Below are 23,532 nucleotides of genomic sequence, written 5' to 3'. Positions count from 1 at the left end.
CACGGTTGAGCCACCTTCCCTTTTTTATTTTTACGCCAGACAGGAATGTACAATTGTTGTAATTCATCCATGCGGTCTCTAAATGTCTGCCATTGCCCATCCACAGTCAACCCCCTAAGTATCATTCGCCAATCTATCCTAGCCAATTCACGCCTCATACCTTCAAAGTTACCCTTCTTTAAGTTCTGGACCATGGTCTCTGAATTAACTGTTTCATTCTCCATCCTAATGCAGAATTCCACCATATTATGGTCACTCTTCCCCAAGGGGCCTCGCACAATGAGATTGTTAATTAATCCTCTCTCATTACACAACACCCAGTCTAAGATGGCCTCCCCCCTAGTTGGTTCCTCGACATATTGGTCTAGAAAACCATCCCTTATGCACTCCAGGAAATCCTCCTCCACCGTATTGCTTCCAGTTTGGCTAGCCCAATCTATGTGCATATTAAAGTCACCCATTATAACTGCTACACCTTTATTGCATGCACCCCTAATTTCCTGTTTGATGCCCTCCCTGTCAAAACCATCTGCTGTGATGTGAGAGACACCAGGTGACAACACTACTCTTATCTCGCACAAGGTGTGTATAGCTGCGCTTGGGTCTGTTGACGGTGCACCCTCAGTGGCTGGAGCTACCTCTGAGGAGTCGTCTTCCTCCTCCGGCTGGACAGTGGGGGCTGGGGTCGGGGCGGCGGTGGGGCACTTGATGGATCCGTGGGAGAGTAAAGAGATGAATTAGAAGTGTTATAATAAGAATGGGTAGCATTACCATTATACACATGATGGCATTTCACCAGTTGCTGACATCAGTCACCATATGAGTGACTGTCCTATGCCATGTGACTGTATGAGATGTAATTCTGTCACAAGGTTGCTGGGATATCTCCCTCTCTCTGTCTCCCACTGTCAGCAATTCTGTCACTCCAGATATCTCCAGAGACCCCTCCTCTGCCGGAGTCAATTGAGTGAAAACCGGAGGGTCATCTCCTGTTCTCTGCCTCTCCCCGTTGTTCTGTGCTCCCTTCTCCTGCAAGGAGGGAAAGAAGAGAACTTTGAGTGAGGCTGATGGAATGAGTGTAAGGAATGGATGGGCTACGTCTGTAGAGGGTGACTATGGGGGAGTGGTGTGACATTGCCGAATGGCCTCCTTCTGTGGCGTTACTTGCTATGATTGCATTAGGATGAGGGTGAGTGTCAGTGGTGGTGAGTCAGATGGGGATGTGAGTAGGTACATAGACAGAGAGGGATGGGTGGACCTGCAAGGTAGGTTGGTGTGAAGAATGATGTGCAGCAGTAGTAGGCTTGGGAAGGCAGAGTGATGGGGATGTGGTGACAGACACATCAGGATATAGGTGAGTGTGGCATGGCACTCACCTTGTCTGACTTCATGAGGTCATTGAATCGTTTCCTGCACTGGATCCACATCCTCCTGACCACATCCCTGCTGTTGACCTCCTCTGTGATCTCCAACCAGGCTCTTTGGGTGGTCTTTTGAGTCTATCGCCAGAGAAGAGGCCTTCCCTGCATCCTCTCACTGCCTGCACCAGAACATCGAAGGAGGCATCGTTGAATCTTGGTGTGGCACTCTGCCTTGTCTCCATGACCCACACTTTTATCAACTTACTGACTTATTCACTCCTACATCCTTCAAATGAGATGTGTGCAACGCCGCTTTAAATATCCACACTGGAAATGAGTCATCGATGATGTCATCAGACCCGCTCCATTTAATTGGGCCGGGAAAGGCACATGAATGATTTAATTGGGGCCATTAAGTAAAACTGGCACTGCAGAATGCGCTGTTCACATCTTCGGGTTCCCGAGCCACTACGCGGCCCACACGCACGCAACCCAACTCCAAAGTAAAGATTCTGGCCGTTGTAATACCTGAAAACAGCTCTGGATTTAGGTAATTGTTAAAGATAGTTCAATCCCAGATTAAAAATATAATGATTCATAGGTTGGGGGAATTACAAATAAGTATCATTTGGACTAAAGAATTGATCATGGATTGCCTAAGAATTCTTGGCACTTCTTTTGGATACTCCTCGAATGAACAATGAAAAGCTGCTTAGGACTTGGAAATCACAGAACACTGCAGTCATTTTCACTTTATATCATATTGCAGCTAGTAAAAAAGAACTTTCATTTATTTATCATCTTTGACATCCTTAGTGCGTCCACAGCAATGTGTAATCCATGAATTACTTTTTAAGCATGGTCACTTGTTCTGTAGACAAAAATAGCAGCCAATTTTGCACACAGCATTGTCCCACAAACACTAAATTTGATAAATGACCAAGGAACCTATTTTTATGGTGTTGATTGAGGGATAAATTTAGGCCATGGATACGACAATAATTCCCTGCTCTTCTTCAAATAGTGCCATAGGATCTTTTACATTCACCCGAACAGCAAAAGAGGGCCTCGGTTTACTGTCTCATCTGAAAGACAACTCCCCTGATATTGTAGCACTCCCTCAGCACTGCACTGAAATGTCAGCCTAGATTATGTGTTCAAGACCTCGTCCTGCATTTCCCTATTGGGGGGTGGAATTACATCCACCACCCTGATCCTGCCCGGATTCTGGCCATTTTCTGAATCGGGCTCATTAAATAGCAGGCTTCCTGAAGAGTCCCGCCAGCAAATGGCATCCCATCAGCAGCCCCAAGCATTGCAGCCATGTTACAGGGGCAGAAGAGTGCCTAAGACTTCCACAAACCTACCCTTGAAGGCCTTGGCCAGGACCAATTTCGGTCAGAATAGCAGAGGACTGTTTGAAGCCATAACCTTTTAATTCAGAGATAAGAATATTATCAGTGAGCCAAATATGTGCCAGACATGGATGCATTTATAGTAATAACTTAAGGAGGATGCAGTCACTTCCTGTTATTGTGAGAATACTTTGTAGTTTCTTAAAATTTTCATGTGTGGAAAGCTCTAGCAGTTCAGGTCAGCATGTGCATGTCATAATAGAAACAGAATAAAAGATTTGTGCAATTTTGCCTTTGAGGAAAACCTTTTCTTGTAACAGTTTGAAGACTCGGCACTAAAAAGGTGCATCAAAGTTAATTAATACTCTATGAAGACACTCTATGAAGAATGTGTTTGGGAAATACATCACTTGAATTCTGTCAAGAAGTTTTTTGGATAGTTCTGCCAATAATGGATCGAAATATTTGAAATAGTCAAGAAATAGTTTAAAATGTAAAACGTTAGTTTGAATATCTAATTCAACAAATAAACAAGTGATTCCTTTCTTAAAACATAAAAATGGTCTTACACAATCTTCATTTTTAAAACATATTAGTTGGGGGTCACTATTTCTTAGGCCTTTTTGAGGATGAATAATCAAGAATAAATCCATTGCCACTCTGAATTATTCAGTTAAATATTTAAGAAAATTCAACCATACCAGTCATGGTAATTCAGTGTTCTGAAAACCGAGAAGACTGTTAACAGTATCAGTGGACCTATGCTAAATACGTTCATGTTGCTGTTTTAATGGTGTAATTACCCTGTTTATTTTAAGGCACTAATCCAAGATAATCACAAAAAGAATTGAAGAGGAAGTTAGAAAAAAAATCTTTATGTAGGTGGTTGTGGAATTCTCTGCCCCCGATTGATTGTTGCAATGTTGTTGAAGCAGAGTTCACAAATTATTATAACAGGGAATCAGACTGCTGCTTCAACATTAAAGCGAGCAAGCAGGAAGCACTTTTGAACGTCCTGGGATCTTAAACAGCATTATGTAAATGGGAGACTTTCTTTATTCGACTAGATGACTCATGTGGAGAAACCACTGAAAGACTTGTCTGGCCGAATTACCCATTTATGTGCTGTAAAATTCCACGGGGTAAATTTTTGCTGCATGGGTGGTTTTCTGCTCAGAAAATACAATCAACATTGTAATCAGCTTGTTGTGCACAAACTCAGTAGGAAATTAGTTTACTGCAGTAGCTAACATCCAGCTATAACTTACATTTGCGCCATTTCAATGCATTGCTGTTGATTCATTGTGAGCATGTTGTCATAGCGCTTTGACATTACAGAATTCCACAAAACCTGCTACACAAATCACGAGCAAACTTCGACCAACATTTCAGCGTGGCATTATAGGAAAATTGTTTTTGCATCTGTGTCTAAGATGCCAACCCCTTTTTTAAGCACGTCAGAAATTTCTGTTTTCAATATGTTGCCCACAGTACTAAATCATGGGAAAATGCAGTGTGTATTTAAAATGTTGGTGCCCCCTTTGCACCTGTGGGGAATTTCCTAACTGTCTCTTTCTGTCTCTTTCCATCTCACTTTGCACTTATTGTTCTCTGCCTGCTTCCTCTCTCTCTATCATAGTTGAGGCGAATTGAATAATGCATTTAAGGAGAAGCTAGATAAGTACATGACAGAGAAAGGAATAGAAGGTTATATTGATAGCGTGAGATGAAGTAAAATGGAAGGCTAGTGTGGAGCATAAACATTTTGGGCCGAATGGCCTGTTCCTGTACTGCAAATTCTAATGTAACTATCTTTTCACCTCCTTTCTTCGTGTTTTACCTCTCAGCACAAGAAACTGCTTAAAATTGCCAGGAATGGACATGTGCTTAAAGATACCAGGGCTGAAATTGTTCTCACGGACACCCACTGCAATTCCAGCAGAAGTCCACTGGTACAACCACAAACTCTGCTGGGATACCAATAGGCCAGACCCCAGACTTAGCTGTTGCATTTCCTGTCAGGCCCCCATGTGTCCTTGTGTTGTGTTAAGTCTGAATGACTACAGAGGCCTTTGATTATTCCTTCCCAAGGCACTGCACCTTGATGTGGTGGGAAGACTTGTGTGCTCATATGACCCTGAGAAAACTGCTGGCAAAATTACAACTCCTGGTAAGGCCACCCAAGCCAGAGAGGTTGAAACATAGGAGCCAGAATAAAGGCTAGTCCAATGGTCTTCCTGGTAGGAGGTTGTGAGTCAGGCTAACGACCTGTCCACATAAAAATGCCTTCCATTACAATGACAACCTAGAGACAAGATAAGTCTGTTACAGACTTGCAAATATAAACACCAACTGTGGAAAACCACAATCAGCTGGGTGTAAGGCTAGTTGATACTTCAAACAGTCAAATATCTTGTTCTGGACACAAAGCAGTGGAAGAAATGAGTTGCCTCACGTACCACTAGGCACAGGAAACTCTTAACTAACTAACTCTGATTAGCCCCGTTATTGTTGCCTTAGAACGACTGGTTCCGACGATAGGTCATCGACTTGAAACGTTTCTCTCTCCACAGATGTTGCCTGACCTGCTGATAATTAGTACCGATTGTTGATGTGTATTGGTTATGTTTGATTAATTATCTATAAATGTCAGTAAAATTCTGCATATAAATTGTCAGTATATCAAGGTATAGGCAATCTTTTTTTCTGTTAAACAGGATTTGAGCTTTAGCAGCATCAAGTTTCACTGCCAAAAGGTTGTGGGTTTTAAATCCTATCAATTCCAATGCTAGTGGCAAGAGGTTTGTAGTACGACACAGAATCCTTGATATGATTAGCAAGTTACTTGAGATAGTAAGTTACCAATTAGATTGCATATAGACTCAGAATTTGATGGTTGCAGACTCAACTACAAAGAGTAACATGATAATAGATGTAGCTAATTATTCAAATATCTGGCATAACACACAATGGTTCAACCTGGTGGGGTTTGTCTGTTTATATTTACAGGTGGAAAGGCACATCAGAAGTAAGGACTGTAGAGTGATGACAAGTTGCCTTCTGAAAATAAACTAGGTTATTGACAAAATCAAAATAGTGCGGATGCTGGAATTTGAAATAAAAACAGAAAATGCTGGAAATCTCACTGGATCAGGCAGCATCTGGAGAGAGAAACGTTTCAGGTCAATGACCTTTTGTTCGAACCAGTCATTCTGAAGACAGCAGTAACGGGGCTAATCAGAGTTAGTTAGTTAAGAAGCTCCTGTACCTAGTGCTATGTGAGGCAACTCATTTCTTCCACTGCTGTGTGTCCAGAACAAGATACTTATCCTGCCTGACCCGCTGAGATTTCTAGCAGGTTATTGGCAAAACACACACATTGGTGACAAATGAAGGAGTGACATTCCACCCAGAAAAAGACCGGCTTAATTTGTCCAGTGCTGACTTTATGCTAATCCTAGTTAGTAACAAAATGTTCTTCATATCCAACTAGTATCAGTAGAAATCCCCAGCAATATCATGAAGCATGACTTAGAGGAAGGAGGGGGTCCGCTAAGCAGCCTACAAAGCCATTTGTTTTTCAACAAGGAGATAAATATTGGTTTATCTTTAAATCTGGTTTCACAATGTGGTATAAAACTCATTACTGAGCGAAGCTTCCCTAAAAAAACAAGAATCTGATTAAATGGCAAGACGAACGGATGAAGGGAACTAGTGTGTCATGATATGGAAGTGCTTAGTATTTCATACTGAGAAGGAAGATACCATCAAGTTTATTTAAATATGGACTTTCCCTGTCACTGGTTTGCAAAACTGCAAATTTGAACGATTAAACCTTTGTCTGTGTAGCATCTTTTCATCTACCATGAATGCTATGAAAAAAATTACATAACTTATTTACTCTATAGGCACACCAGGCAGAGAAGCTGCTATGGAATCTTAACATATGGCTGTAAATGTGTCGCGTGTTTTAATCCATGTCAAGCATGAACTGAAAACAAGAATTATTTAATGTTATCAGTTCTGTGAAGTAGGCACTGAAACTTCCGTTGGTATTCGTACAACCTGACATCTGCACAGAATTCAACAGATAACAATTATCTTTCATCTAACCTAGACTCAACAAATGAGTATGAACAATCTAACTACTTCCTCGCTTCTTTTATTCAGCAGTGCAATCATAAAATCTACCACTTGATAAGGTGCATAAAGTTTTAACGTTTAAATTGAACTAGCTAATTAAATGTAACATGTAGGTTTTCAGTCTGGGCCGATGTGATCATCCACATGTCTTCCCATCTGGGGTCGTACATAACTGTTCTGACAGCACAGTCATTTTGAGAAATGTGTATTCTGTATTATTTTTCTGAATTTATTGACATATATAGATTAAAATATCGCAAATGTTAGGACAAGGATTTCCTACAAATGTGCATTTCCAGGTGGGATTGGGTTCTTATTGGTGTGGGAGACTGTTAGGGACCTGTGGGAGTGCGCCAATACTTGTACTGGACTGCGAGAGTGAGTCAAATACTTGTACTGGACCTGTGGGAGTGCGCCAATACTTGTACTGGACTGCGAGAGAGAGTCAAATACTTGTACTGGACCTGTGGGAGTGAGCCAATACTTGTTCTGGACCTGTGGGAGAGAGTCAAATACTTGTACTGGACCTGTGGGATTGAGCCAATACTTGTACTGGACCTGTGGGATTGAGCCAATACTTGTACTGGACCTGTGGGAGTGAGATAATACTTGTCCTAGACCTGCGAGACTGAGTCAAATAGAAACATAGAAAATAAGTGCAGGAGTTGGCCATTCGGCCCTTCGAGCCTGCACCACCATTCAATATGATCATGGCTGATCATGCAACTTTAGTACCCCATTCCAGTTTTATCTCCAGACCCCTTGATCCCTTTAGATGTAAGGGCCACATCTAACACCCTTTTGAATATATCTAACAAACTGGCCTCAACAACTTTCTGTGGTAGAGAATTCCACAGGTTCACAATTCTGAGTGAAGAAGTTTCTCCTCATCTCGGTCCTAAATGGCTTATCCCTTATCCTTAGACTGTGACCCCTGGTTCTGGACTTCCTCAACATCGGGAACATTCTTCCTGCATCTAACGTCCAATCCCATCAGAATTTTATGTTTCATGAGATCCTCTCTCATTCTTCTAAATTCTAGTGTATATAAGCCTAGTCGTTCCAGTCTTTCTTCATATGTCATCCCGGGAATCAGGCTGGTGAATCTTCGCTGCACTCCCTCAATAGCAAGAATGTCCTTCCTCAGATTAGGAGACCAAAACTGTATACGATATTCAAGGTGTAGCCTCACCAAAGTTCTGTACAACTGCAATAAGACCTCCCTGCTGCTATACTCAAAACCTCTCGCTATGAAGGCCAACATGCCATTTGCCTTCTTCACTGCCTGCTGTACCTGCATGCCAATTTTCAATGACTGATGTACTATGAACACCCAGGTCTCATTGCACCTCCCCTTTTCATAATCTGTCACCATTCAGATAATATTCTGCCTTCCTGTTTTTGCCACCAAAGTGGATAAACTCACATTTATTTACATTATACTGCATCTGCCATTCATTTGCCCACTCACCTAACCTGTTCAAGTCACCCTGCAGCCTCTTAGCATCCTTCTCACAGCTCACACTGCTACCCAGCTTAGTGTCATCTGCAAACTTGGAGATATTACTTTCAATTCCTTCGTCTAAATCATTAATGTATTTTGTAAATAGCTGGGGTCCCAGCACTGAACCTTGCAGGACCCCACTAGTCATTGTCTGCCATTCTGAAAAGTACCCGTTTATTCCTACTCTTTGCTTCCTGTCTGCTAACCAGTTCTCTATCCACGTCAATACATTATCCCCAATACCATGTGCTTTAATTTTGCACACTAATCTCTTGTGTGGGACCTTGTCAAAAGCCTTTTGAAAGTTCAAATACACCACATCCACTGGTTCTTCCTTATCCACTCTACTAGTTACATCCTCAAAAACTTCTCGAAGATTTGTCAAGCAGGATTTCCCTTTCATAAATCCACGCTGACTTGGACCGATCCTGGCACTACTTTCCAAATGCGCTGCTATTACGTCTTCAATAACTGATTCCAACATTTTCCCCACTACCGATGTCAGGCTAACCGGTCTATAATTCAGTTTTCTCTCTCCCTCCCTTTTTAAAAAGTGGGGTTACATTAGCTACCCTCCAATCCATAGGAACTGATCCAGAGTCGATAGAATGTTGGAAAATGACCACCAATGCATCCACTATTTCTCGGGCCACTTCCTTAAGTACTCTGGGATGCAGATTATCAGGCCCATGGGATTTATCGGCCTTCAATCCCATCAATTTCCCCAACACAATTTCCTAACTAATAAGATTAACTTCAGTTCCTCCTTCTTGCTAGACCCTCAGTCCCCTAGTATTTCTGGAAGGTTATTTGTGTCTTCCTTAGTGAAGACAGAACCAAAGTATTTGTTCAATTAGTCTGCCATTTCTTTGTTCCCCATTATAAATTCACCTGATTCTGACTGCAGAGGACCTACGTTTGTCTTCACTAATCTTTTTCTCTTCACATATCAATAGCTTTTGCAGTCAGTTTTTATGTTCCCTGAAAGCTTACTCTCATACTCTATTTTCCCCCTACTAATAAAACACTTTGTCCTCTTCTGCTGAATTCTAAATTTCTCCCAGTCCTCAGGTTTGCTACTTTTTCTGGCCAATTTATATGCCTCTTTCTTGGATTTAACACTATCCCTAATTTCCCTTTTTAGCCACGGTTGAGCCACCTCCCCCGTTTTATTTTTACGCCAGACAAGGATGCACAATTGTTGAAGTTCATCCATGTGATCCTCAAATATCTGCCATTGCCTATCCACAGTCAGCCATTCGCTGTATCATTCGCCAGTCTATCCTAGCTAATTCATGTCTCATACCATAGGTTATCTTTCTTTAAGTTCAGAAGCCGAGTCACTGAATTAACTGTGTCACTCTCCATCGAAATGAAGAATTCTACCACATTATGGCCACTCTTCCCCAAGGGGCCTCGCACAACAAGATTGCTAATTAATCCTCTCTCATTACACAACACCCAGTCTAGGATGGCCAGCCCTCTAGTTGGTTCCTTGACATATTGGTCTAGAAAACGATCCCTTATGCACTCCAGGAAATCCTCCTCCACCGTATTGCTACCAGTTTGGTTAGCCCAATCTATATGTAGATTAAAGTCAAACTGGGAAAGAGTGACCATAATATGCAGGAATTCTACATTAGGATGGAGAATGAAACAGTTAATTCAGAGACCATGGTACAGAACTTAAAGAAGGGTAACTTTGAAAGTATGAGGCATGAATTGGCTAGGATAGATTGGTGAATGATACTTAAGGGGTTGACAGTGGATGGGCAATGGCAGACATTTAGAGACCACATGGATGAACTACAACAATTGTGCATCCCTGTCTGGCGTAAAAATAAAAAAGGGATGGTGGCTCAACCGTGGTTATCAAGGGAAATCAAGGATAGTATTAAAGCCAAGGAAGTGGCATACAAATTGGCCAGAAATAGCAGCGAACCTGGGGACTGGGAGAAATTTAGAACTCAGCAGAGGAGGACAAAGGGTTTGATTAGGGCAGGGAAAATAGAATATGAGAAGAAGCTTGCAGAGAACATTAAGACGGACTGCAAAAGCTTCTATAGATATGTAAAGAGAAAAAGGTTAGTAAAGACAAATGTAGGTCCCCTGTAGTCAGAATCAGGGGAAGTCATAACAGGGAACAAAGAAATGGCAGACCAATTGAACAAGTACTTTGGTTCGGTATTCACTAAGGAGGACACAAACTACCTTCCGGATATAAAAGGGGACAGAGGGTCTAGTAAGAAGGAGGAACTGAGGGAAATCCTTATTAGTCGGGAAATTGATGGGATTGAAGGCCGATAAATCCCCAGGGCCTGATGGACTGCATCCCAGAGTACTTAAGGAGGTGGCCTTGGAAATGGCGGATGCATTGACAGTCATTTTCCAACATTCCATTGACTCTGGATCAGTTCCTATCGAGTGGAGGGTAGCCACTTTTTAAAAAAGGAGGGAGAGACAACAGGGAATTATAGACCGGTCAGCCTGACATCGGTAGTGGGTAAAATGATGGAATCAATTATTAAGGATGTCATAGCAGCGCATTTGGAAAGAGGTGACATGATAGGTCCAAGTCAGCATGGATTTGTGAAAGGGAAATCATGCTTGACAAATTTTCTGGAATTTTTTGAGGATGTTTCCAGTAGAGTGGACAAGGGAGAACCAGTTGCTGTGGTGTATTTGGACTTTCAGAAGGCGTTTGACAAGGTCCCACACAAGAGATTAATGTGCAAAGTTAAAGCACATGGGATTGGGGGATAGTGTGCTGACGTGGATTGAGAACTGGTTGTCAGACAGGAAGCAAAGAATAGGAGTAAATGGGTACTTTTCAAAATGGCAGGCAGTCACTAGTGGGGTACCGTAAGGTTCTGTGCTGGGGCCCCAGCTGTTTACATTGTACATTAATGATTTAGACGAGGGGATTAAATGTAGTATCTCCAAATTTGCGGATGACACTAAGTTGGGTGGCGGTGTGAGCTGTGAGGAGGATGCTATGAGGCTGCAGAGTGACTTGGATAGGTTAGGTGAGTGGGCAAATGCATGGCAGATGAAGTATAATGTGGATAAATGTGAGGTTATCCACTTTGGTGGTAAAAACAGAGAGACTATTATCTGAATGATGACAGATTAGGAAAAGGGGAGGTGCAACAAGACCTGGGTGTCATGGTACATCAGTCATTGAAGGTTGGCATGCAGGTACAGCAGGCGGTTAAGAAAGCAAATGGCATGTTTGCCTTCATAGCGAGGGGATTTGAGTACAGGGCCTTGGTGAGGCCACACCTGGAGTTTTGGTCTCCTAACTTGCGGAAGGACATTCTTGCTATTGAGGGAGTGCAGCGAAGGTTCACCAGACTGATTCCCGGGATGGCGGGACTGACATATCAAGAAAGACTGGATCAACTGGGCTTGTATTCACTGGAGTTCAGATGAATGAGAGGGGCTCTCATAGAAACGTTTAAAATTCTGACGGGTTTAGACAGATGCAGGAAGAATGTTCCCAATGTTGGGGAAGTCTAGAACCAGGGGTCACAGTCAAAAGGGCAAGCCATTTAGGACAGAGATGAGGAGAAACTTCTTCACCCAGAGAGTGGTGAACCTGTGGAATTCTCTACCACAGAAAGTTGTTGAGGCCAATTCACTAAATATATTTAAAAAGGAGTTAGATGTAGTCCTTACTAGTAGGGGGATCAAGGGGTATGGCGAGAAAGCAGGAATGGGGTACTGATGTTGCATGTTCAGCTATGAATTCATTGAATGGCGGTGCAGGCTCGAAGGACCGAATGGCCTACTCCTGCACCTATTTTCTATGTTTCACCCATGATAACTGCTGTACCTTTATTGCACGCATCCCTAATTTCCTGTTTGATGCCATCCCCAACCTCACTACCACTGTTTGTTGGTCTGCACACAACTCCGAGCATTCTTTGCCCTTTGGTATTCCGCAGCTCTACCCATACAGATTTCACATTATCCAAGCTAATGTCCTTCCTTACTATTGCGTTAAGCTCCTCTTTAACCAGTAACGCTACCCCACCTCCTTTTCCTTTCTGTCTATCCTTCCTGAATATTGAATACCCCTGGATGTTGAGTTCCCAGCCTTAGTCACCCTGGAGCCATGTCTCCGAAAACCCAATTACATCATATTCGTTAACAGCTATCTGCGCAGTTAATTCATCTACTTTATTACGAATGCTCCTCGCATTGAGACACAGAGCCTTCAGGATTGTTTTTTGAACACTCTTTGTCCCTTTAGAATTATGTTGTAATGTGGCCCCTTTTTGATTTTTGTCTTTGATTTCTCTGCCCTCCACTTTTCCTTATCTCCTTTCTACTTATTGTTTCTGCCCCCATTTTACTTCCCTCTGTCTCCCTGCATAGATTCCCATCCCCCTGCCATATTAGTTTAAATCCTCCCCAACAGCATTTGCAAACACTCCCCCTAGGACATTGGTTCTGGTCCTGCCCAGGTGCAACCGTCTGGTTTGTACTGGCCCCACCTCCCCCAGAACTGGTTCCAATGTCCCAGGAATTTGAATCCCTCCCTCTTGCACCATTCCTCAAGCCACGTATTCATCTTAACTATCCTGCTATTTCTACTCTGACTAGCATGTGGCACTGGTAGCAATCCTGAGATTACTATCTTTGAGGTCCTACTTTTTAATTTAACTCCTAGCTCCCTAAATTTAGGTTGTTGGACCTCATCCCATTTTTTACCTATATCGTTGGTATCTATATGCACGACAACTGGCTGTTCACCCTCCACCCCACCGCCCCAGAATGCCCTGCAGCCGCTCAGAGATATCCTTGACCCTTGCATCAGGGAGGCAGCATACCATCCTGGAGGCTCGATTGCGACCGCAGAAACACCTATCTATTCCACTTCGAATAGAATCCTTGTACTGGACCTGCGGGAGTGAGTCAAATACTTGTACTGGATCGGTGTGAGCCAATACTTGTACTGGACCAGTGGGAGTGAGCCAATATTTGTACTGGACCTGTAGGAGTGAGCCAATACTTGTACTGGACCTGTGGGAGTGAGCCAATATTTGTCTCCGCTCCACATCTTTGTAATCTCCAGTTCCAACACGCCCCACCAAAATTTCCATTCCTCCCAACGCCTGTCTTTTGAGCACCCCGTCTTTGTCACACGATTAGCGGCTACGCCTTCAACCTTCTAGGCCCTATGCTTCTGGAATGCCCACATTTACCTTTTTTCTTCCTTTAAAGCCATCCTTAAAACCCATCTCTTTGACCAACCTTTCCTAATATCTCCTTCTTTGACTTGGCATCACCCCTTACATTTCTGCCGTGGGATGTTTTTCTTGTTAAAGGCATTATTTTCCCAACCCTCTTTATTTCCCATTTTCTCTCACTGCTCCTTTACTTCCTTTACTTTCTGTTCAATTAGGTTGTTTAGTGATTTATAACTGGAGCCAGTCAAAAACAAACAAGGATATATATATATATATATCCTCTGGAGTTTGCAGAAACTGCTAACAGTTATCAATTGTAACCATGTGTTTGTTGTGACCAGAAATACATAATTCAATAAATAAACCCTTAGACAAAAATGCTTGATTTTTGTCACAGTTCCCATCTTGTTTGAAGGTATTTTCTTAACAGGTATCATTAGAGAACAGGCTTCCAAAGTAATTACATTGCGCAGCATTCATGCTAAGCTATTCTGTAAGAGGGAAAATAAAAGTTGATGAAACAGTTGTCTTTTTATTAATAGTTGAACTATATTTATTAATTTTATAACAATTAAAAAGAAACCTTGTACTAAATAATCACATCAGCAATCTGTGACTATTTGTAAAATGGGCATCACACAACAATCTTTAGTGCCACAAAGATGACTCCAGTCACATTTTCTGAAATAGACTGTAATTAGCAACTAACCAATTTGCGAGTTTTGTAATATGAATGGTTCTTTTTGTACTATAAACTTTTAATAGAAAATTGCACTTCACAGTTTAACACAACATACAAATGGCATCTTTGCAGACTTTCACAGTCTTACAAGTGCTAAATATTACAAAATGTCAGTAAACATTCTATGTACCTCACCCTCCTAACACAAAACATCTTTCAAATTGTAAGCAATACAGGACTGGAGCTTCTTTAACAAATGTGAAACTCTATCAAAAGAAAGCAGACATTATTCACTTTTCAGTGTCAGATCAGTGAACGAAGAAACAACATATCTTGTGTCATTCTGTAAAAATGAGGAAATAGTTATTTGGACTATGAATGATAGTGTGCTAAGTATAACAAGACTAATTTTGGTGTTGATAAGTACAGTATACCATGGTACAGTACTTGGACTCAATTATAGCTCTTAGTTTCACAAAGAAGGGCATTTTCTCTGGTAGGAAAGCAGTCACATACGGAAAAGATGTTAAATTCCTGCTGTCAAATAAACCCAGCAAGTTTAAAATAACAAATATTGCTAAGAACTAGACAGATTGTGGCCTCTAAAACAGATTGTTTGATATTAGTTGTACTGTACTGGGTCATGAAACAAGGGTAATTAATGTAGCTTAATCTCACCTCCTCCCCCATCCCCATTAATTAGGCCAAAATAATCAATTGCCACTGAAAATAATAGAAATTCATGAAATACAAATAAGAGCACTATTATCAGAAAAGTGTTCCATGAACTATTTATAAATATTCTTCACTACGTTACAGCACTTTAGCCTGAAAAAATCCAGAGGCTGAGGTAACGTTTTCTTGCTATACACTATACTAGTTTCTAAAGTATAATGGGTTAAAATGTAGAATAGTTTACATACTGCTTCTTTTATCTGTTCAATTTTCTTCCCTCTTCTTCTGAAGGTGTAATATGGTTCAATAGGCATCAAGTTAAGACCTGGCTGTTAGTTCCCCTTCCTATTCCACAGCATTGACGCCACCTGTCACACCCCAACTACCATCTCACAGCTAATTCAGCATAGGCTGATCATTGAACGTGGAACCTTCCCGATTGGTAATGGCTCAGCATCCCTTTAAGTGATGCATCTATTCATTGCAGGAGCTGTCGACGAAGCTAATAATGACTCACATCCTCATATGTCCAGTTGAGGTACCTTTGTTCACAAACTCATTAGAATTTATCTGTAATCATCAATATACCAGTGTTGACAGCACCTAGACAGAATAGTAACAAATAATGACCCTAGTTTACAGCTTTGGTAACAAAAATAATTTGTCGCAACTTTCAGTATTTGATTCAGGAATAGCATTAACCAGACAATAAATTAGCACTACTGTCCTTAATCTTAATCAGAGCCAAAAAGCCAATCTTCTAATAAAGTTAGAAAATTATACTGGACACATTGAATAGACACTATAATTTCAGTGAAAGTATTAGTACCATTGTCACATCATTACCTATCACATCATAAACCTCTCCCTACCGCTGATGCACATAGAGCTTTGTTTCATTTTTTCACCAAAGCTATAAAATGCACACGGTCTGGAATTGTCTATTTTATTTGACATGTGGAAAACTTGTACTTCGCAATAAAATCTTATTCTGTCCAGCTGTATATTTTTCTATGCACACTATTTCGGCTCTCAATATCAATACATCTGCAAAGAGCCAAGACTATAACTGCAAGGAGTGAAAAAATTCCAGATGATGAAATGGTTAATAAAATAACCAGAGTATGACACTGTTCCCTCCGCTCATTAACAATACTAGCAAAATAATGTACGCACATCTTACAGATTTAACAAAATTCTGTGAAGGCAAATATGTGCATTGCGTGAGTTTAAAAAAAGTGATACATATATTTATTTACAGATCCTTCATGACAAAGGCAATACTTTGTCATTTTCAATCTGATTGACATTACCCATCCACCCATTCATTCTATGCTTGCTGGTTCATGAACTAACACAGCAAAGTTTTACATTACAGATTCCTTCCATTCTCAGTTTTCAAAGATTGAAGCACCAACCAGTTCTGGGATCCATCAAAAATAATCACACAGATGTACAATTGTTTTGGAAAGGTTGGGTTGCTAAAGACAGTCTTCTTCGGCTAAAGAAGCAGACTTGTTCTGCATATCATTTAAGTCCTTAGAAAGCGTGTCTGTTGTTTCCCCGTTTCCTTCCTCAGCTAAAGAAACAGACTTATTCTGCATATCATTTAAGTCCTTAGATAGCTTGTCTGTTTTTTCTCCGTCTTCTTCAGCTAAAGAAACAGACTTATTCTGCATATCATTTAAGTCCTTAGAAAGCGTGTCTGTTGTTTGCCCATTTCCTTCCTCAGTTAAAGAAAGAGACTTATTCTGCATATCATTTAAATCCATAGCTAGCTTGTCTGTTTTCCCCCCGTTACCTCCTTCAGCTAAAGAAACAGACTTATTCTGCATTTCATTTAAGTCCATAGATAGCAGATCTGTTTTTTCCCCGTCTCCTCCTTCAGCTAAAGAAACAGACTTATGCTGCATATCTTTTAAGTCCATAGATAGCTTGTCTGTTTTTTCTCCGTCTTCTTCAGCTAAAGAAACAGACTTATTCTGCATTTCATTTAAGTCCATAGATAGCAGGTCTTTTTTTTCCCCGTCTCCTCCTTCAGCTAAAGAAACAGACTTATTCTGCATTTCATTTAAGTCCTTAGAAAGCGTGTCTGTTTTTTCCCCGTCTCCTTCTTCAGCTAAAGGAACAGACTTATTCTGCATATCATTTAAGTCCTTAGAAAGCTTATCTGTTTTCTCCCCGTCTCCTTCTTCAGCTAAAGAAACAGACTTATTCTGCATATCTTTTAAGTCCGTAGATAGCGAGTCTGTTGTTTCCCCGTTTCCCTCTTCAGCACTAACTAAAGGGATATTCTCAGTCTTGTGTGCTTCTTCCGTGCTATGGTGAATTATGTTATGGTTACCATTTTCTTCAACGTTGACCAAGACTTCACTACTGGTTTCTTTGTTTTTGTCACTACTATTGCAGTCCCTTTCCACCTGAAAAAAATATTAAAAAGCCATTAAAGAAACCTCAAAAATCATGGATTCATAGTATTAATTTAAATACAGTATGTTTGATTACATTATTGCAACATGGTATTGACTTGAATATAGGCCACACCTTTTAAGTATAAAAGAGTAGAGATCGGACTAATTGGACAGCTCTTTCACGATCTACTTCGTCCCATTCCACGATTCTTTCTATGCTTTAAAAATTGATGATGTTTCTAACACAACTTCTTTACATAGAAACATAGAAAATAGGTGCAGGAGTAGGCCATTCGGCCCTTCTAGCCTGCACCGCCATTCAATGAGTTCATGGCTGAACATTCAACTTCAGTACCCCATTCCTGCTTTCTCGCCATACCCCTTGATCCCCCTAGTAGTAAGGACCTCATCTAACTCCTTTTTGAATATATTTAGTGAATTGGCCTCAACAACTTTCTGTGGCAGAGAATTCCACAGGTTCACCACTCTCTGGGTGAAGAAGCTCCTCCGCATCTCGGTCCTAAATGGCTTACCCCTTATCCTTAGACTGTGACCTCTGGTTCTGGACTTCCCCAACATTGGGAACATTCTTCCTGCATCTAACCTGTCTAACCCCGTCAGAATTTTAAATGTTTCTATGAGGTCCCCTCTCATTCTTCTGAACTCCAGTGAATACAAGCCCAGTTGATCCAGTCTTTCTTGATAGGTCAGTCCCGCCATCCCGGGAATCAGTCTGGTGAACCTTCGCTGCACTCCCTCAATAGCAAGAATGTCCTTCCTCAGGTTAGGAGACCAAAACTGTTCACAATACTCCAGGTGTGGCCTCACCAATGCCCTGTACAACTGTAGCAACACCTCCCTGCCCCTGTACTCAAATCCCCTTGCTATGAAGGCCAACATGCCATTTGCTTTCTTAACCGCCTGCTGCACCTGCATGCCAACCTTCAATGACTGATGTACCATGACACCCAGGTCTCTTTGCACCTCCCCTTTTCCTAATCTGTCACCATTCAGATAATAGTCTGTCTCTCTGTTTTTACCACCAAAGTGGATAACCTCACATTTATCCACATTATACTTCATCTGCCATGCATTTGCCCACTCACCTAACCTATCCAAGTCGCTCTGCAGCCTCACAGCATCCTCCTCGCAGCTCACACTGCCACCCAACTTAGTGTCATCCGCAAATTTGGAGATACTACATTTAATCCCCTCATCTAAATCATTAATGTAGTGTAAACAGCTGGGGCCCCAGCACAGAACCTTGCGGTACCCCACTAGTCACTGCCTGCCATTCTGAAAAGTACCCATTTACTCCTACTCTTTGCTTCCTGTCTGACAACCAGTTCTCAATCCATGTCAGCACACTACCCCCAATCCCATGTGCTCTAACTTTGCACATCAATCTCTTGTGTGGGACCTTGTCGAACGCCTTCTGAAAGTCCAAATATACCACATCAACTGGTTCTCCCTTGTCCACTCTACTGGAAACATCCTCAAAAAATTCCAGAAGATTTGTCAAGCATGATTTCCCTTTCACAAATCCATGCTGACTTGGACCTATCATGTCACCTCTTTCCAAATGCACTGCTATGACATCCTTAATAATTGATTCCATCATTTTACCCACTACCGATGTCAGGCTGACCGGTCTATAATTCCCTGTTTTCTCTCTCCCTCCTTTTTTAAAAAGTGGGGTTACATTGGCTACCCTCCACTCGATAGGAACTGATCCAGAGTCAATGGAATGTTGGAAAATGACTGTCAATGCATCCACTATTTCCAAGGCCACCTCCTTAAGTACTCTGGGATGCAGTCCATCAGGCCCTGGGGATTTATCGGCCTTCAATCCCATCAATTTCCCCAACACAATTTCCCGGCTAATAAGGATTTTCCTCAGTTCCTCCTCCTTACTAGGCCCCCCGACCCCTTTTATAACCGGAAGGTTGTTTGTGTCCTCCTTCGTGAATACCGAACCAAAGTACTTGTTCAATTGGTCCGCCATTTCTTTGTTCCCCGTTATGACTTCCCCTGATTCTGACTGCAGGGGACCTACGTTTGTTTTTACTAACCTTTTTCTCTTTACATATCTATAGAAAGTTTTGCAATCCGTCTTAATGTTCCCTGCAAGCTTCTTCTCATACTCCATTTTCCCTGCCCTAATCAAACCCTTTGTCCTCCTCTGCTAAGTTCTAAATTTCTCCAAGTCCCCAGGTTCGCTGCTATTTCTGGCCAATTTGTATGCCACTTCCTTGGCTTTAATACTATCCCTGATTTCCCTTGATAGCCACGGTTGAGCCACCTTCCCTTTTTTATTTTTATGCCAGACAGGAATGTACAATTGTTGTAGTTCATCCATGCGGTCTCTAAATGTCTGCCATTGCCCATCCACAGTCAACCCCTTAAGTATCATTCGCCAATGCATCCCAGCCAATTCACGCCTCATACCTTCAAAGTTAGCCTTCTTTAAGTTCTGGTTATTTACACTATATTGATTTATAACCACTGATATACATATTCAAGGGAGGGGGGCATTTATTTCTGCTTGCTAATGTTAGGAAACCTGTTTCATAACATTAGTGAATGGAAGAGTATATATATATTTTTTATGTACATCATCCACAATGTCCACCTAAATTTCTTATGTTAAACTGCATTTGAACTAAAATGCAAGTGATGGTACAGGTTTAATTTCAGCAACTCCTTCATTAAATCCCACCTTGATATCCATTTTATCCTGTTTGATTTTGCAGTCTTTGTCCTTGTCTTTCTTCTTCGAGGTAGAATGATCCCGTTTGCTCCTATCCTGGCTTTGGTGGCTTGAATTTTCCCTGATCTCAACTCTATCTTTGCTGTGTCCTCCATCTTTGTCTTTTCTTTTCTCTTTCCTATTCCTGACAAAAAAAAAGAAACATTTTTGTACATATCCTCTACTGCAAATGCAGTACAAAAATACTTGAGGACAATCAAATATTCAGAAATATAATTTCTGTATTAACTCTCAACTGAGCAGGGTCCCTGGAATTCTGCAGGCTAAGAAAGAAAGAAGAACTTGTATTTATAGTGCCTTTTATGACCTCAGATGTGCCAAAGCACTTTACTATTAATGCAGTACTTTTGAAAAAAAAACAGAAAATGCGGGAAATACTCAGCAGGTCAGGCCGCATCTGTGGAGAGAGAAACAGAGTTAACGTTTCAGGTTGATGACTGTTTGGCAGAAACGTTAACTCTGTTTCTCTCTCCACAGATGCTACCTGACCTGCTGAGTATTTCCAGCATTTTCTGTTTTTAATTCAGATTTCCAGCATCCGCAGTATTTTGCTTTTGTATTAGTACTTTTGAAGTGTAGTCACTTGTAATGTAGGAAATGTGACAACTAATTTGCATGCAACGAGATCCCACAAACAGAAATGTGCTAATGACCAAATAATCTGTTTTAGGGATATTGGTTGAAGGAAAAACATTGGCCAGGACACTGATGAGAACACGACTGCTCTTCTTCAAAGAAGATGGCTTTGCACCAATTTTCTGTCGGGATTGTGGACATCTAAATATGATAAATATTTTTAGATTACTTTATAAGTAAAGTATCAGGCAAAATGAATCACTTTGTTTAGAAATTGTGCATTTTAAACAGTATAAAAGCAGTTTGCCCAAATACCCATGTGCTGCTTACAATAATACCACTTAGCCCATAGCTTTGGTGTTCTGAATACTAATAGATCCAAACTCCAACAATTTGTACCTCATCAATACCCATCAATTTGGATTTCATTAATCTGAATACATTTCACAGGTTGCACATTTACCTGTTAAAACTTTTTAGGGATTCTGCAAAATCAAATAAAGGAGCTGAATTTACATATTACTCTTAGATTTCACACCTTGCAGCCCTCCTCCCATATAGGATGCATGCTAAATTTAGCCTGCTCCAGGGGAAAAATATTCATTGGTATATGTTTCTGCTTCAAAAGTACCATATTCCATATCTCACAGTTATCCACACTGCAAGACATTTTGGGAGGTGAGGGTGAACAGCCAGAGGCTGTGGTCCATATCAGTACCAATCACATAGCTAGGAGGGATGAGGTCCTGCAGGCAGACTTTAGGGAGCTAGAAGAGAGATTAAAAAGCAGGACTGCAAAGGTAGTAATCTCTGGGTTATTGCCGGTGCCACGTGTTAATGAGTGCAGAAACAGGAGGATAGAGATGAATGCGTGGCTGAAGAGATGGTGCAGGCGGGAGGGCTTTAGATTCTTGAGGCATTGGGACCGTTTCTGGAGGATGTGGGAGCTGCACAAGCCGGACGGGTTGCACTTCAACAGAGTCGGGACCAGTATCCTCGCGGGAGGGTTTGCTAGTGCTGTTGCGGAAGGTTTAAACTATCCTGGCAGTGGGGATGCGAACCAGAGAATAGATTCAGTGGGGAGAGAAGCAAAGCTGGAATTGAACAGCAGAAAAGTAGAAAGTGAATTTGGAAGACAGAAGAAACAAGGGTTGGAAAATAGACAACAAGGGAGTTTGGCACCACTAAATGGCATATAATTCAATGCAAGGAGTATAGGGAATAAAGCAGATGAGCTGAGGGCACAGGTAGACACTTGGGAGTGCGATATTATAGCTATTACTGAGATATCGCTTAAAGAAGGACAAGTATGGCAGCTTAACATTCCTGGTTACAGGGTTTTCAGATGGGATAGAGAGGGGGTAAAAAAAGGAGGGGGGGGTTGCAGTATTAATTAAAGAAACAATTACAGCTGTGAGAAGGGATGATATGGGAGAGGGGTCATCAAACGAGTCCATATGGGTTGAATTGAAGAACAAAAAAGGGGCGATCACACTACTGGGAGTGTACTATAGACCCCCAAACAGTCAGAGGGAGATAGAACAACAAATATGTGGGCAAATTGCTGCGAAGTGCAAAAACTATAGAGCTGTAATAGTGGAGGATTTCAACTACCCTAATATTAACTGGGAAAAAGGTACAGAGGGTGCGGAATTTCTAAAAATGCATTCAGAACTTCGTCAGCCAGTATGTAACAAGCCCAACAAGGGAGGGGCGGTTCTGGACTTGGTTTTGGGGAGTGAAATGGAACAGGTAGAAGGGGTATCAGCATTTTGGTGCTGGTGATCATAATTCAGTAAGATTTAGGGTAGTTATGGAAAAGGACAAGGATGGACCAGGAAAAAAGTTCTCAATTGTGGTAAAGCTAATTTTGCTGACCTGAGATGGGATTTGGCCAAAGTGGACTGGAAACAGCTACTTGATGGTAAATCAGTGTCACAGCAGTGGGAGGCATTCAAGGAGGAGATCCTGAGGTTACAGAGCAAGTATGTTCCCTTAAAGAAAAAGGGTGGGGCTAACAAATCTAGAGCCCCCTGGATGTCAAGGGACATACAGGATAAGATAAAGAAAAAAAGGGAAGATGATGACAGATACCAAGAACTCAATACTGCAGAAACTCTTAGAGGAGTATAAAAAGTGCAGGGGTGCAATTTTAAAAAGTCAGGTAAGCAAAGAGAGAGCATGAAAGAATGTAAAATCGGGGAAAACCCAAAGATGTTGTATAAATACATTAAAAGCAAGAGGAAATTAGAGAAAGAGTGGGACCTATTAAAGACCATAAAGGAAATATGTGTGTGGAGGCAGAAGACATTGGTATGATTCTTAATGAATACTTTGCATCTGTTGTCACAAAAGAGAGGGGCGATGCAGACTTTGCAGAACTTAAAGAAGGGTAACTTTGAAGGTATGAGGCGTGAATTGGCTAGGATAGATTGGCGAATGATACTTAGGGGGTTGACTGTGGATGGGCAATGGCAGACATTTAGAGACCGCATGGATGAATTACAACAATTGTACATTCCTGTCTGGCGTAAAAATAAAAAAGGGAAGGTGGCTCAACCGTGGCTATCTAGGGAAATCAGGGATAGTATTAAAGCCAAGGAAGTGGCATACAAATTGGCCAGAAATAGCAGCGAACCCGGGGACTGGGAGAAATTTAGAACTCAGCAGAGGAGGACAAAGGGTTTGATTAGGGCAGGGAAAATGGAGTACGAGAAGAAGCTTGCAGGGAACATTAAGGTGGATTGCAAAAGTTTCTATAGGTATGTAAAGAGAAAAAGGTTAGTAAAGACAAACGTAGGTCCCCTGCAGTCAGAATCAGGGGAAGTCATAACGGGGAACAAAGAAATGGCAGACCAAT

At 41.4% G+C, this 23,532-nt stretch overlaps 1 protein-coding gene across 4 annotated transcripts in view; it reads right to left on the bottom strand.

Moving 5' to 3' along the window:
- Positions 1–14,108: 14,108 nt before the first annotated feature.
- Positions 14,109–23,532, bottom strand: part of srek1 (splicing regulatory glutamine/lysine-rich protein 1) — a 74,684-nt gene continuing 65,260 nt past the window's right edge. For all 4 annotated transcript variants that reach the window (XM_070879436.1, XM_070879444.1, XM_070879453.1 and 1 more), the window contains 2 exons: positions 20,046–20,220; positions 14,109–17,335 (listed from right to left, as the gene is read on the bottom strand). In XM_070879436.1, the coding sequence (XP_070735537.1) occupies positions 16,397–17,335; positions 20,046–20,220 (1,114 nt within the window). In that variant the 3' untranslated portion in view covers positions 14,109–16,396. The remainder of the gene's footprint in view (positions 17,336–20,045; positions 20,221–23,532) is intronic.

This window comes from Pristiophorus japonicus, chromosome 1 (assembly GCF_044704955.1).
Source record: "Pristiophorus japonicus isolate sPriJap1 chromosome 1, sPriJap1.hap1, whole genome shotgun sequence".
NCBI classification, from domain to species: Eukaryota; Metazoa; Chordata; class Chondrichthyes; family Pristiophoridae; genus Pristiophorus; species Pristiophorus japonicus.
Note: the sequence above shows the minus strand (reverse complement) of the source record. Positions and strands in the feature narration are given on the sequence as shown.